The sequence below is a fragment of the Scophthalmus maximus genome, chromosome 17 (assembly GCF_022379125.1).
Source record: "Scophthalmus maximus strain ysfricsl-2021 chromosome 17, ASM2237912v1, whole genome shotgun sequence".
In the NCBI taxonomy this organism is placed as follows: Eukaryota; Metazoa; Chordata; class Actinopteri; order Pleuronectiformes; family Scophthalmidae; genus Scophthalmus; species Scophthalmus maximus.
The window spans coordinates 3,219,788-3,234,106 of record NC_061531.1 but is presented as its reverse complement, the minus strand read 5'-3'; the positions used below and the strand labels follow the sequence as shown (position 1 = coordinate 3,234,106).

The 14,319-nt window shown below is 42.9% G+C and overlaps 2 protein-coding genes across 5 annotated transcripts; one reads left to right on the top strand and one right to left on the bottom strand.

Annotated features, from left to right (window-relative positions):
* Window positions 1-6,773: 6,773 nt before the first annotated feature.
* timm29 (translocase of inner mitochondrial membrane 29) lies at window positions 6,774-8,712 on the bottom strand. The gene is made up of 2 exons (XM_035615269.2): window positions 8,484-8,712; window positions 6,774-7,688 (listed from the first exon to the last, which is right to left on the bottom strand). Exons 1-2 carry the CDS (start codon window positions 8,587-8,589, stop codon window positions 7,003-7,005), a joined length of 792 nt encoding a protein of 263 aa, XP_035471162.1. The 5' UTR covers window positions 8,590-8,712; the 3' UTR covers window positions 6,774-7,002.
* A 457-nt stretch (window positions 8,713-9,169) lies between these two features.
* yipf2 (Yip1 domain family, member 2) lies at window positions 9,170-14,319 on the top strand. Of its 4 annotated transcripts, XM_035615262.2 has the most exons (10): window positions 9,209-9,275; window positions 9,356-9,439; window positions 9,694-9,747; window positions 10,623-10,783; window positions 10,867-10,947; window positions 11,082-11,169; window positions 11,918-12,034; window positions 12,137-12,303; window positions 12,624-12,806; window positions 12,908-14,319. In XM_035615262.2, the coding sequence occupies exons 3-10, from the start codon at window positions 9,717-9,719 to the stop codon at window positions 12,998-13,000; spliced, it is 921 nt and encodes a 306-aa protein (XP_035471155.1). In that variant the 5' UTR covers window positions 9,209-9,275; window positions 9,356-9,439; window positions 9,694-9,716; the 3' UTR covers window positions 13,001-14,319. The 4 variants fall into 4 exon arrangements, with proteins under 4 accessions (XP_035471156.1, XP_035471157.1, XP_035471155.1 ...); XM_035615263.2 differs by lacking the exon at window positions 9,356-9,439 and having other exon boundaries at window positions 9,170-9,275; XM_035615264.2 differs by lacking the exon at window positions 9,356-9,439 and having other exon boundaries at window positions 9,207-9,311.

The following is a 14,319-nucleotide window of genomic DNA, read 5'->3' as shown; positions in this document are numbered from 1 at the left end:
TGCAGGAGTGGCGGTGTCGCCGTCCCTCTTTCTCTGCATTCCTCTGTCTCTAAACCTCTGTTTTTACCCCTCCCATTGAAAAACCCAGCCACCACTCTCTCTCTCTCTCCCTCTCTCTCTCTCTTTCATCCCTTGTTCTCGTCTTTTACTCATCACCTCTTCTCCAAACCCCTACTTTTCACCGCTTCCTTCCTGCTCCCCGTTTCACTTCCTACAGCTCCGTCTCTCATTCATCACAGTCTCTCTCTCTCTCTCTCTTCTTCCTCTCCAGTGGCTGCCCGGCATCTCCTTCCTGCTGCTGGAAACTGCAGACTGTCTGGAGAGAGAGAGAGAGAGAGAGAGAGAGAGAGAGAGAGAGAGAGAGAGAGGGAGAGGGGTCGAGGGAAAGGGGGGGGGGGGGTGTCGAAAGACACTGGGGAGCAGTGGGAAGTGCAAACCAGGACACACACAGCCTCTGTCAGTTTGAATGAAATTTGTGCACACTCGGCTTGCCCCCCCCCCCTTCTCTCTCTCTTTTTCCCTCTCCCTCCCTCCCTCCCTCCTTCTCTCTGTCTACCAGACACCCCTCCTCCACTCTCCTCTCTCACTTTGCCCTCCTTCGCTGTGTCCTCGTCCCTCTGCCTCACTGCTGCCTTCAAACATGTTCACACTCCTAGACTGACATTATGGAGCTGCACTTACCAACACCCCTCCAGTCCACGCACACACACACACACACACACACACACACACACACACACACACACACACACACACACACACACACACACACACACACACACACACACACACACACACACACACACACACACACACACACACACACACACACACACACACACACACACACACACACACACACACACACACACACACACACACACATCTCACTCTCCGGGACCCAGACGGTTAACCCTTCTGATGCAGCTGCATGTCCCGCCTGTTTGTATTATCGTCTTCTTCGTAGTTGCACCAGTCAGTGCATTTTTATGTAACGACTGCATTTTTTCATAATGTCCTAAAATAACTTGTGCATAATCTGTATGGAAATGTTGTTCGCCTTACAAAAACCCACACACGGCAATTGCGATCTTGCCTCATGTGACGTGTAGAAGTGAAATTTACATCTGACCACCACATGTGCTTGTTTCATGTGAATTTCCACACATGCCTGTTGGCGAAAGTAGGTGTTTCAGATAGTATATTCGATCCGAAAACCTAATATTTTCAAAATATGATGGTTTACATTTGAGATGTGGAGTGTATAAAGGTATTGTGTCTGAGAAGTGAAATCTAATGTGACAGAGTGAGAGTGACAGTAAGTGAGTATTGTGAAGTTAGTATCACATGGAATGTTTTTATTTTTTGGTCAAATATTTCAAAGTCATGTGTTTTTATCACGGGAATTGATCACATTTTAATTATCTGATAATTGCATGTGTATATCACATGGAATGCCGTTTTACATTGATATTGTTCATTTCACATGACTTTATTACATGTTAAAAGCTTCATGTGTGTTTACATATTTTACATAAGCATGAATATACCATGTGAATTTATCATGTCATTGATACTTAAAATAAAAAAATCCTTGTGAAATGCTTTGTTACTACGTGCAAAACAGATAATTTTAGATGATGTACAAGTCTCAATCATTAGCATATATATCACGTGTCGGCTGTTTTCAGACAATGTTGTACATTGCACATATAAAACGTGTGACCATCAATAAGCGTGTTGTGAGTTCATCGGTGTGAACATTTTGTTGACTGAGACAAACCATGTTTTTACATACAAATGTTTATGTACTTGAAGAATCTCGCATATAATGTCTTACGTTTAATGTCAAATCCCATGTGTCTGTATCATGTTTCTAACATGTAAACTAACATGTAATACTATATGAGAAACTGATATTTACCATACGAGCAGCATTGCCGGAAGCAGGGTATTGTTTTCTCCCCTTCTGTGTGTGCGCGTGTGTGTGCTTGTGTGCGTGCGTGCATGTGTGTGTGTGTGTGTGTGTGTGTGTATGTGTGTGTGTGTGTGTGTGTGTGTGTGTGTGAGATGACTGAAAAACACGGAAAGATTTGCTAAAAACTTGGTGAGTGTATCTCCAGATGATTAACTTTTGAAGCTGATCAGTCAAAGGTCAGGGACAACAAGGACATGGTCTGAAAAACACATTTTCCAGGATATTACTGAAAGTAACTTAGAGACAATCCAAGCCATTAATCATAATGACGTCACTCTGAAGTCAGAAAACGACATCATATAGTGTAGTGATGCATTAACTTCTGCAATGACTAAGATCAGATCTGCAGCTTATTTAGATTAACCAATCATTTGTCATATGTACAGTCATGATGCTGTCATTATGAAATGGCATTATTTCAATATAACCGAAAAGCGGGAGAGGCCTGAAGCGCACATTGTATATAGGCTTATATATATATATATATATATATATATATATATATATATATATATATATATATATGTATAATATATAATATTTGTCCCACTTCAGTTTTCATAATGACACAAAATTGTTTTACACAATATCACAGATCTCTGTAGCAAAGTTAACATTACCTGGCTGGGGTATGCACAGTGTGCAGGGTATACACACTGTACATACCTATGTAAGATGTTTTCTTTAAAAAAAGAAAAAATATAAGATGTATAACATTAACATTGAGTGTAAGATTAAACCTAAGATGTAAGTGTAGAGATCACGCTACCATCGATTATCTAAAACATTTATAAATCCAGTTATACTAATAATGAATGGCACCATTCCCAATACTGATACTTCGTTGAACACCTTTTAGGAACACAGCTTCACCTGTCATACTTTTCATTTTAAGAGTTTCTTAAACCCCGGCACATGATACTACTGTAATATTGGGTACATCACTGTCCATGGCAGATCGTTGCGATCAATGATTATGAAACCATTTCTCAGATGTTCCTTCAGGTATATCTCTGTTCCTGTGGTTTGCCTCCATCCGCACCACCCCCTTTACTTGTATTACCATTACCACCGTTCCTTCACCCTCTTCCATCCCCCATCTCTCTCCATCATCCTCCCTCCTTCCTTAGTTACATATTGATTAGGTCACTCAGTGTGTGTGTGTGTGTGTGTGTGTGTGCGTGCATGTGTGTGTGGGTGTGTGTGTGTGTGCATACAAGCCTGGTCCTGCTGTGGTCAATGAGGTCAACATGGTGGCCAGACAGACATCCCCACCCCCATCGTTTTTCTTTTCTTTTTTTCCCCCCTGCCTCCTCCATCACCTTCTGCCTGCTCTTCTGAGGGTTAACGAGTGCAGTCGAGATTAAAGGAGAAAAAAAAAAAAGCGAACAGAAAAAAGCGAGGCAAACGATAACGTCAGCATCATTCCTGAGCTCATCTCACAGCTAGGTTGATAGCAGCTGACAGAAAATGAACGCGCTGACTTGTGATGTATATGACAGCTTCACATCCTGAGCTTAATGTGTTCGTGTGACAGGGTTCAGCACATTGCACCAAACCTTTATGTGGAGGGATGTTGGAATACTAAGAAAGAAGAGAAATCAATACAACCGCATTGTATTATCGTAGTTATAGAAACAAAAGGCACTGATATTATTCTTTGAACATAGTTAGGTGTTGTACCTCACCTCACCAATCTCACACCGCATTTAAAGAAGAAGAAAAAGATGGCGTGCTTTTTCAAACACCACTTGACAGTGACCGTCCCAGCTGACCCCTGCGGCCAACAGACTCAGTGTCTGCGTGGAGGAGGGGGCAGGATGGAGAGGAGTGCAGGGGTCAACGAAGGCAGAGGAAGCCTGAGAGGATGCACCACAAGAGGGAGGCAAGAGAGACAAATTAGTGTGATATAAAGATTAAATATGAACTCAGGTCAAGGAACTTACAATGTCACTGCATGCAGGTTGTCTGGCGAGGTCGTCTGTTGGTCCATCTGCTCGAGTTCAAATGCTGAGAAGCTCTTGTGAGCTGGGTGGACTCGAGTGCGAACGCGCTCCCACCTTATCACGTTGGACTGCAGCGTTATTACAGAGACCTGTGAGGCTTCACATTGCTTTATGTGTGGTAAAAACTAGGGCTGGGTTAATTTGGCTTTTCTTATGCCTTTAAGAAGCATTGAGAAGTAAAGGTGGTCAAAAATGTATTGATTTATCTTCACTCCACCTCCACTGTCATTCTGTTACTGTTGTCTGGCTCTCAGCTCGAGTGTTAGTCCTCTTCAGTAATTAACTGCTGACAGCATTCACGCAGTGCATTGATAGCTTCTTGTGGTTATCGTGCAATATCCTTCAGTCTTAGTATTTTAGGGGGGTGGAATTTGTATTTTCGAATCTGAATACAGAATAAAATCTAAATCCTTGTGAAAAACCTATGAAACTCATTAGTACTGACTTGCAAGTCATTTCAGTTAAACATAATAATAAAAAAAACACCTGTAAAAAAGTGTTTTTGGAGCAGCCCAAATAGTGTTGAAAACTGGAGAATTCACAATGTATGAATTGTTACTTTTTTCTGTTTGACACATTGAAATAAAAATTGGAAAACAATTGATCCTCCTCATTTAAAACAATACGCATTCAAGACTCTTTTATACGAGAATCATAAGCATCACACCATATCCAGGTAATTTATCAACTTCTACGCTAAACCGAGACAAACCTAAATGTCGTTTTGTAAAAGCTCTTTTAATTATGACCAGTTTTGTAAAATGCAAGTTTTTAAAAAACAAATCTTAAACCAAGAAAAATGCAATGGAAATACCCAACTTAATAACCCAAAATTAAATAATTAGCAGAGCCCACAACTGATACTACTTCAGTTCACTTAGATAAAGGACTTAGAGAAAGTGCTGGACAAGTTAACTTGTTTTAACTTGGAGCATATGATGTAGAGTACACAATATATCATATTTGGACAACAACTGTCCTCAAAGTTGAATAAACTAAAAGAAATAAAAACAGTTCAACTTTTCAGTTCATGCTTTCAAGTTGTGCCTAATATCAAACGTTTCACAGTGTAAGGATCTGAGGTCGTGCGTGTTTAAATTAGCAAAATACTTTTATTACATTACTACTTTCAGGGTTTGAATGCAAGCGTCGTTTTCAATGAACTATAACAACAGTCACTTGTGGAAAAACACTAATCCGAGTACTTTTTTCACCACTGGTTGCTATTAACGCTCACAGAGAGTTTTAATGTGGGTGATATTAATCAATGAGTGATGCTGTTTAAACGGATCTACTCTCTTTTCCATATAAGTGTGTTTTGGAATGTGATTAGTAGTAAATAGTACTTACCAACCAACACCGTTGCCGACGCTGCAGTGGCTGCCACTGGGCCGATGCACCGGGCTCCACACCGCCCCCTGGTGTCAGAATCAAGAATCACAGGCTTGCCCCCGCCTCCAACTTCCCCTGGTCCGACACCTGAGAGCCGACGCCAGCCAGTCGAAACGTGACATCATGAGCCACCTTTGACCCCCATTATGGATCAATCTCCTTCTTCCTGTAAATGGGGGATCAGGTCCAGGGATCAGTGTCTGTGCACTACGGCTCTCTCATAGGAATATCTGTACAACTGACTAAACATATAGTTCAATAAAACTTTACCTCAGTGTTTCCATTCTAAGTGACTTTGCGTATCTTCTTTTTTTTTTTTTTTACTGCACTGCATTTATTTGACAACTTGTCCCTTTCAAAATTGGATTTTACATCAAAGTTTTTTTTGCTTTTGCTACATAGCCAATATGTAGCACTGACAGCTGTTTTCTTAATACATCTACAGTGGTGAAAAACAACATTGATGTTGACTGTTGTTGTTCAAAAAGAAAATCAGTTTGAAGCCCAAAAAACACTGTAAAGAAGTCCAGAAATGGACACAAATTTGTGTATATTTGTTTGTTGTTGTTTTTCGTTTCCTCTTTATCTCCTGACACTTCGGCCTGACCCCTACTTTGACACCCACTGGGGAAAAGATATCAACATTTATATTGGGGGTCGATGGTCAATTTGGTGAATTATCTTCAGAGTGAATTACATTCATTTATCATTAATACATTTAGCAAAATTCCTGTTTTGTTGAGTTTCTTTTGCTAATAATACTTCAGTACATTTACTTAAGATTGTGAGGGTTTATACTTTTTCGCTTTCTCGTATTTAAATGGTAAACAGACTGTATTTATATAACACTTCTCCAGTCTTATGAACCACTCAAAGTAATTTACAGTACAGGTCACCCACACACACAGCGTGACTGTTTACCACACTTTTTCTGTCACATTCATACACTGCTGGAAGAGCCGGCAGCCGGGTCTTGCCCAAGGACTCTTTGATCGAACCAGTTTGTGAACGACCTCTAACTCCTGAGCCACAGTAGCCCGCTCAGGTACTACTCAAGTTAAGAAACCGAGTACTTTGTCCCCCACTTTACATTGCCACTCCACCTACACGTCAGTTTGCTGCAAGAGGCAAGTGTAAGAATTTGGTGTCAACTGCTCAGAACTATGTGAGGGGGGAGAGAGAGATTTAGCAGATGTTTAAAAAATCATACAAGGAGAAGTGCATTGGAGGAGACATTTTTAAATTGAAATTGTATTTTAAACATTTTAAATCCACAGTTGCAGAAAATAGAGCAAAATCGTACATGATGAAAATGCAAGTTAATTAGGAGAACAAGCCAGATAAGTAAAACAACTGTAAGACACCAGGAAATAACTGACAGATATATTGACAAGTTCTATGGTATAAATGTAATTTATTTTCTGTGAGATAAAACATGTTAGAATAAATAGAACACAACTGAGGATTCTGATGGGCTGCTTTTACTTTGATGAGACAACGATGTGAATGATTCCTCTTTACGTGGCAGCAAACCGTTATGGATAGTTCGTCGCTGAAAATGTGAAATGGTTTTCTGAATCCAGCACCAATGATGAAAGGGAACAAACACCCTGGTTCTTTCTTTTATCAAGCAGTTTGAGATTGAGTCTGTTCCTGGCTCAGCGGCTCCGTTTGGCTCTCCTCACTGACACTCTCCTCCTTTCTGTCCACTACGTGCGCTTCTTTTTCCTCGTCCTCCATTGTCAGTGCTAACCAGGACTCTTTGTGCAGCCTCTCGTTCGTGTCCACCTCCTGAACACTGGGCACTGATGTTACCTGCATGTGAGCCGGCAGGTGCTTGTACTCCTCCTCGTTCACGTCATAGTCCTGCATCTTTGAGTCGAGGATCCACCAGCGGCCGGCGAAGCCCACATCCAGCACGCGCCGGGGGAACTCGGCCCACGGCATTGACAGATTGGAGCACTGGGCTTCGTACAGCGTGGAGTCGAGGTCGTAGTTGGAGCGGTAAACCAGCGAGAGAAAACCCAGGTTCAGGTGGCGGAGTCGGCCGTCATTGCGGAGCTTCACTAGATTCTGCACGTGGCCGTCAGAGGTCCCGTTGCGGATCCACGGGGACAACAGGCCCAGCTGGTTGGAGCGCTCCAGCAGGGCTGCGTCAAAGGATGCGTGGTCTGGACTGGTGTGGAAACAGGCCCAGGCTCCACCAAGTAGGGTCGCGTACACTGTGGCTTTGACCGGTCGCTCCCAGGCACCAACCACTATCTCCTTGCAGGCCTCTTTATAATCTGAGACCAGGCTGCGACACCACACGCCTGCGGACAGCCGAAGAGAAGACATTTAGTCCTGCCTGAATAACCAATCCGATATATATCCTACATCTGCCAATTTTTTTTATTAATCCCTACTGTTAAAACAGTGGAATCTTAATTCGCAAGAAGACTTAAAATTATCCTTGTTTTAGGATTTTACAATGTTGTTTGTTGGGGTTAAATCTTTAAATCTCATAACAACAATTATCATGGGAAATTAACAAGAATAGATATATCAGGTAAATGTACATAAATAATGATGAAATCATAGAAATTGGTCTGAACGAAAACTAATTGTGCTGCGAGACATTGTCAGATAGGCTTAGTGCCACACTGAAAGTCACAATACCTAGTCACTGACTGTAAATACAACTAATGCAAAAACTCTACACGTGTTGTTTGCTGACAGATGATCCCCCCCCCCGAAAAAAAAGATGGTTGCGAACAAGCGGCAGCAATGAAACGGACCACACGCAGGTTAATCACGATTTCTGTTTCTATCGGGTCAAGAAGATGAGGCAAAGGTCAAGGGTCAAATATTCAGACCCTGAGGTTGTCAGCTGGTATGAAGACACTGGCGACAGGCCACCAACATATAGTTAGAACAATATTAATCAGGGAAGAGTCTGTATATCTATGTCCTGATGGCGGCATCATATTAGCAGACTACGATATTAGTGTAGCTACTCCAGTAATAATGCATCTTTCTTAGCCCCCCCACTACCGTTTCCCTTCCGCAGTGTGACAGTATGTCAGGACCTAGCTCGCGCAGCCCCTGTAGCCGGCTCGGTTCCTCACCTGCCCTGCTCTTTTGCAGCCTTCCCCAGCGGCTGGTTGGGGCCGGCGCCGCCGCGGCTTCTGCCGCCGCACAGAACATCCTCGTCGCTGCGCGCAGCGAAGCCATTGGAACGTGTTTGGAACCCCGGGGTACCGGTCACCTTCACGCGGGGGAGACGCTCGGGGCCGACGAGAGCTCGGGCTGACGGCTCGCGTGGAGCCAAAATGGTGGCCGCGGGTGTATCCGTTTTAGCCTTTCGACAAGAAACCCCTACCTCGCAAACGTTCCGCTTATTGACGTCAGAGCGCCACCGTGCAACGTGAACTGAGCATACCGCCCCCTACTGTATCGGAGTGTAACACCATGACGCTACGAGGATTTTACAGTATGCTAGCTATTCGATCAGTTAACTTTATTATCTAAAGAAATTGGACTGTACGTTCATCCGACGCATGGTTTTAGTGTAGACATTATTTCCTCATATATGTGATTATGTTACGGTGTATTTTCTTCAGGCACCAAAAATGATTTAATTTTTCTTAAATGAGTCTGTATTTTTTTTTTTTTAATTTTCATGTGGGCTATATTTTTGTTTCCCGGTCTGTCCTTTTTTGTATTTTTTGTTTTTTGTCGTTGTTGTTTGGTTGTTGTTGTTTTTTGTAGTTTTTCTGCATCCGTTACTCTAAAATAAATATATATTTTTTTAAATTAAACAACATGATCCACGTGACAGCTTTGTTTACGTGGTGACGTGTACCGGAAGACATGCTCATTCGACGGGCAGCCGGGAGAGCAGCTGCTGGGAGACAAGCGTAAGCGGCGTTTTATGATTATTCCCTGTCAGTTTGGTAAGCCTTCGCGACCCGTGTTGTCATATATTTATATCTATTAGCCACATTCACACGGTCGGTGCCAGGGTGCGTTCAGCCGAGCCGTCCTAACGCCAACGCCACCACACTCATCCTCCGGCGGACAGGTGCGACTTTTGAGCCTTTCGCCTTTCTGGTCACGACACATCAGGCGGGATAAAACCGCTACGTGTCTTGAGCACATGAATGTCATTATTGTTGTTGTGCTAACCTCTATATTTCAAGTTGTTTGCTGGTAGGTCACCCTGCATGGTTAGTAGATGAAACAGATGTCTGCCCTGTGAGAAAGATCTGAACTGAGTGATCAGGAGGCTGTGTGGTGAGAACACAGGGTCTTACCTCAGTGCTCATCTTCCCCCAGGTGTTCCGTGAGGCCGCTGAACCATGGCCAGTCCAAATGACCTCCAGTTCCAAGGTAGAGATCAGCGAGTGTAAATGTATCACACGTCTCTGCAGTAGTTCTTTTGTTGCTCGTTTCATGAGTTACGACCGGTGGAAATGAACTAAATCGTTTGAACTGCGACATCCGCTCCTTCTACTGGACCGTATGACCTTATAGAAGAATGAGGCAATGCAATTAGTAGAGACCGCCTAATTGTTTGGCCGATACAATTCTGCTGATGTGAGCCTTTCACAGACATACATGTCTGCAGCGGCGTCTTACGTTTGCCAATATGCCAAAACATTTATCATCCAGAATAAACAATGCAGAAAGATTTGAATGTATATTGGTTACAGTGTATGGAAAAACAACATTGTTTCTTCTTTTATTCATAGTTATTTATAATAAAGCCTGCGGTTAAAATATAATAACGAGCCTCAGTTATATTTCACAAAACGGCTGTGTGGCCCCCAAACAAAAAAATCCATGTCGGTCAGGCTCTAGAAATAAGGCAGGTTAGGGTTATTGTTAACCTGGGACACAGTGACCTCTGGTGGATAAGAGCAGCACAGCTACGGACTTTAAGAGACACGTCATTTGGTTCCACTCAACACAAGTTCAGAGGTTCACAAGCCCTCAAACACTGACATCTGATATTCTGTGGATAAGTTGTGTGTCAGTGATCAAAAACCTCCCGATCTGAATTTGGTTTGCTTCTTGCTTGTGTTGTGCTTTAGTTTCATCGTTTTTTTTCCTCATCACTCTTCTGCCTGATCGGCCAGTAGTAACTGAGAGGAAAACCTGATCTGCAGTAGAACAGTGTGCCTCGTGTGAACCCGGGCCCGGGGCCCATTGCCGCCCCGCTGCGCGACCACTGACTGTCTTTCTTACTCTCTGTCCGTCTGTAGAGTTTGAGGAAGCGGCAGAGCTGTTGTCTGCAGACCCGCAGGCCTCCACACTCAGCATGTCTTCCCCAGACAACACCGCCAGGGAAGGAGGAGTAGGAGGAGGCGAAGATGTGAAACTGGACCTATCGGAGGACGAGGAGGGTCAGGAGGAGAGTTCAGAGGTGAGTGAATCATCTGACTTGGCTCGTGTCACCACGTTATCTTTTGGGATGACGGCACCTGAGAGCGATGTCTTTGCTTTCAGCTGTTGGGAGGACAGAAACCAGCTGGTGGCTTCTGGACGTTTGAGTACTATGAGTCTTTCTTCAATGTGGACACTTTGCAAGTATGAGCCACTCCCTCACTACACACACAGGGCTTATAATGCAACTGCACTTGTGACTGAATGACGGACACAAATGTGACGATTCACAATAGTTGGCGTTGTTGTTTTGTTTGACGCCCCACCCTGCGATGCAGGTACTGGACAGAGTCAAGGGATCAGTGTTGCCGTTACCTGGAAGAAACTTCATCAAGCACCACCTGAGGTCGAACCCAGATCTCTATGGTGAGCCACTGGAGACATATTCACTTCTGTCCCCTTGCGTTAAAGACCATATGTGCAAATGTGATTTTAACATCTTTACTTTTTTTTTTTTATCATGGTGTTTGTTTTTTGTTTGCAGACAAATTTGCATAATTTATTTTAATTAATATTAGATATTTGGCGGGGGGGTCTTAGGTAGGTTAAAGGTCTTTCTCTTATTTTTGGAGTATGTTAGTTATTCAGGAACATACAATGTGCTGTTCTTGTCCATATTGAATTCATCATTCACACATTCACAGATTGGAGGTGCTTGTTAGAGCTATTTGATTCATTTAATTATTTTTAAACACAACATTTTCAGTTTTCTCACCAGGAACACCTGCTGGTGTGAATGATGTTTTGCAGAAAGATCTCAGAAGGCGTGCGATCAATAATTGTTGATTTGCATTAAGCTGGAATTAAGGGTTTAGATACTAATCAGTCCACAGTGAGACGAAGTGTAATTATGGAAAACATGTTAGCAGGACGCCCACTTCTATGGAGACTAGCCACAGAAATAAATTGACTCCAAAGGCACAAAACAGAATGTTCATTGAGTTAAGGAAGAAACCCAGCAACAGCTTCAGGGTTCGAGGAATTATCAGAGCTGGTTCACATCTTAGGTCATGAGTCTGCCTTTTGGAAATCATGGTAACGCATTAGCAATGCGTGCTCATTTGCACTCATTTTCTGTCCATGTGTGTGTGTGTTTGTGCTTCTGTGTGTTTAGGTCCATTCTGGATCTGTGTCACTCTGGTGTTCTCAGTGGCAATAAGTGGGAACCTGTCGACCTTCCTCAGTGAGATGGGAAACCCTGCTTACCACTACAGACCACAGTTCCACCGAGGTCAGTCCTTCACAGGTTCTGTCGTCGACCTGAATTCGTCCTGTTACTGTTATCGAGTTGAACAACTCTGCTTTGTCTCTGTTCCCTGCTTCCTGCTCGCAGTAACGATAGCTGCAGTTGTGATCTTCATGTACGCCTGGCTGGTGCCGATTGGTTTATGGGGTTTCCTGACCTGGCGGCAAGGGACTGAGAGGCAGATCGGAGGCTATTCCTTCCTGGAGACAGTGTGTGTCTATGGCTACTCCCTCTTCATTTATATTCCCACCTCAGTGAGTCCATCCTCCAGATTTACTTATGGGTGTCAGGGTTATAATAGAGGCTTACAAAGAAAGACTATTCCAAAAAAAAACCCACGTTGTTGCTTAGTCGTCGGAGTAAAAATGACAGGAGTTTAAAAACTCCCAACACCGTGCCACCTCTCCAATCACTTTAAAGCATGATCACTACAGGGTTTCTTTTATTGTAGTTGAGATTGATGAATGCAATAACAAATGTTTTCTTAGGATGCAGAAATGCCTCTCAAAAATTAAAATTTCCCCACAACAATGTAAAGTCAATTCCCCAAAATAAGTGAAAACATCATCCCCAGGTTTTGTGGATCATCCCATTCGAGTGGTTGCGCTGGACTCTGATCCTGGTTGCCATGGTGATCTCTGGCTCAGTCCTGGTCCTCACCTTCTGGCCCGTTGTCCGCGAAGACACCAAGGTGATGGCTGTGGCCACAGTTGTGACCATCGTGGTTTTGCACACGCTGCTGGCAATCGGCTGTAAGGTTAGTGAGCTCTGTGGATGTAGCCTCCTGCCAGCTGTGCACAGTTAAAACCTGACCACACAGTTAATTTCAATTTTCTACTCTTTTTTTTCTTCTTTCAGATGTACTTCTTCCAGACGGCCGTCCATGTACCATCACCACCAGCCCCTCCAACGCCCACCGTTCACTTAACACTGGCCACCAAACCCCATTGACCAAGGGCGGGAAGAAATGTTGGCAGGGATGTGAAGGGAAATGAAGGCTATTATGTCTGGAACCACAGGCAGATATAAAACCAAGTATAGATAATAATCATGGTTATTGTCATTGTGTGATTTGTTGAATGCTCCCCCACTGAGCGTGTGTGTGTGTGTGTGTGTGTGTGTGTGTTTGTCTGTCTAATTTATCCTGAGGGTGGTTCTGTTGTATCTGAAGTAGTTCTGCAATAACTGTACATTTTTACTGTGATGTTTTTGAATGTACTACATGTCGTTGGTCTGGAACGACTTCCTCAACACTGTGATCTCCCTCATTTCATCAGCAAGACTGAAACGCACGTTAAAAAAAGAAGAGAAAAAGTGTCATTTTGCTCAAGCAAACACATTCATGGACCCATGTTGCTGCCAATCGTCCCTTTTTATGTCTCACCACAGGGACAAGAGAGTTCTTAAGCTTAGGGAAATAAACTGATTAACTGGTTAGTCTGATGAATTCATGCTGATCCAGGAAAGCGATGACACTTCACCCTTGTTGCACAACCGTGCACCAAAAGCTGTTGAGCTAAAGTCCTCGTGACTATGAAGGATGTTTGTAGTGACTAAAGCTGTGGACAAGAAAATCACAGCTGCTGCAGTATGTCATTGTTTTTATTTGACTCATCATTTTTTAAATATCTATAATACAAGTAGGGAAAACAATGGCTCCTGAATTCTCATTTACTGAGGTCAAGTCAAATTTGAGTTTGTATGATACTTTATGTTTATGGCCAAATGCAGCCAATCACATTAGTCTCTGTAGCCTCATCTCGGCATGTGGATGTGTTTAATTAAAATGTTGAACGTGGTAAACCTTATACCTGCTGAATATAATCGAAGTTAATATTGTTACTTTGTTTAGTTTTTTTCCGGTCAGTGTGAATTTGCAGCTGGTTGAGCCCTCACAGGTCTGTTAGCACGGATGAAGACTTGACAGTCATGTTCCATGATACATTATGAAAATATTCTGTCGTGAAGCAGGGCTCTCTTCCAGAAGCAACAGCTAATACGTAAAATATTTCAACATGCACACAACTAGTGTTCATATTTCAAATCCTGTAAAATGTGTAAATATTTCCCCATGAAGCAGCCTGCTTCAGTCACAGCTGTAGGAAAGGAAGCGATTCCAGACTGTAGTGCAGTGTAGTGAATGTGCATCAGTGAACACTGGAAAGAAACACTAAGAGCTGAGCATCTCAAAACGTCATTTACAAGATGACTTCAGTTGTGTTATTTGCATAGATGATTTATTGTAAATAAAAATAAATAAATGCAAAGGA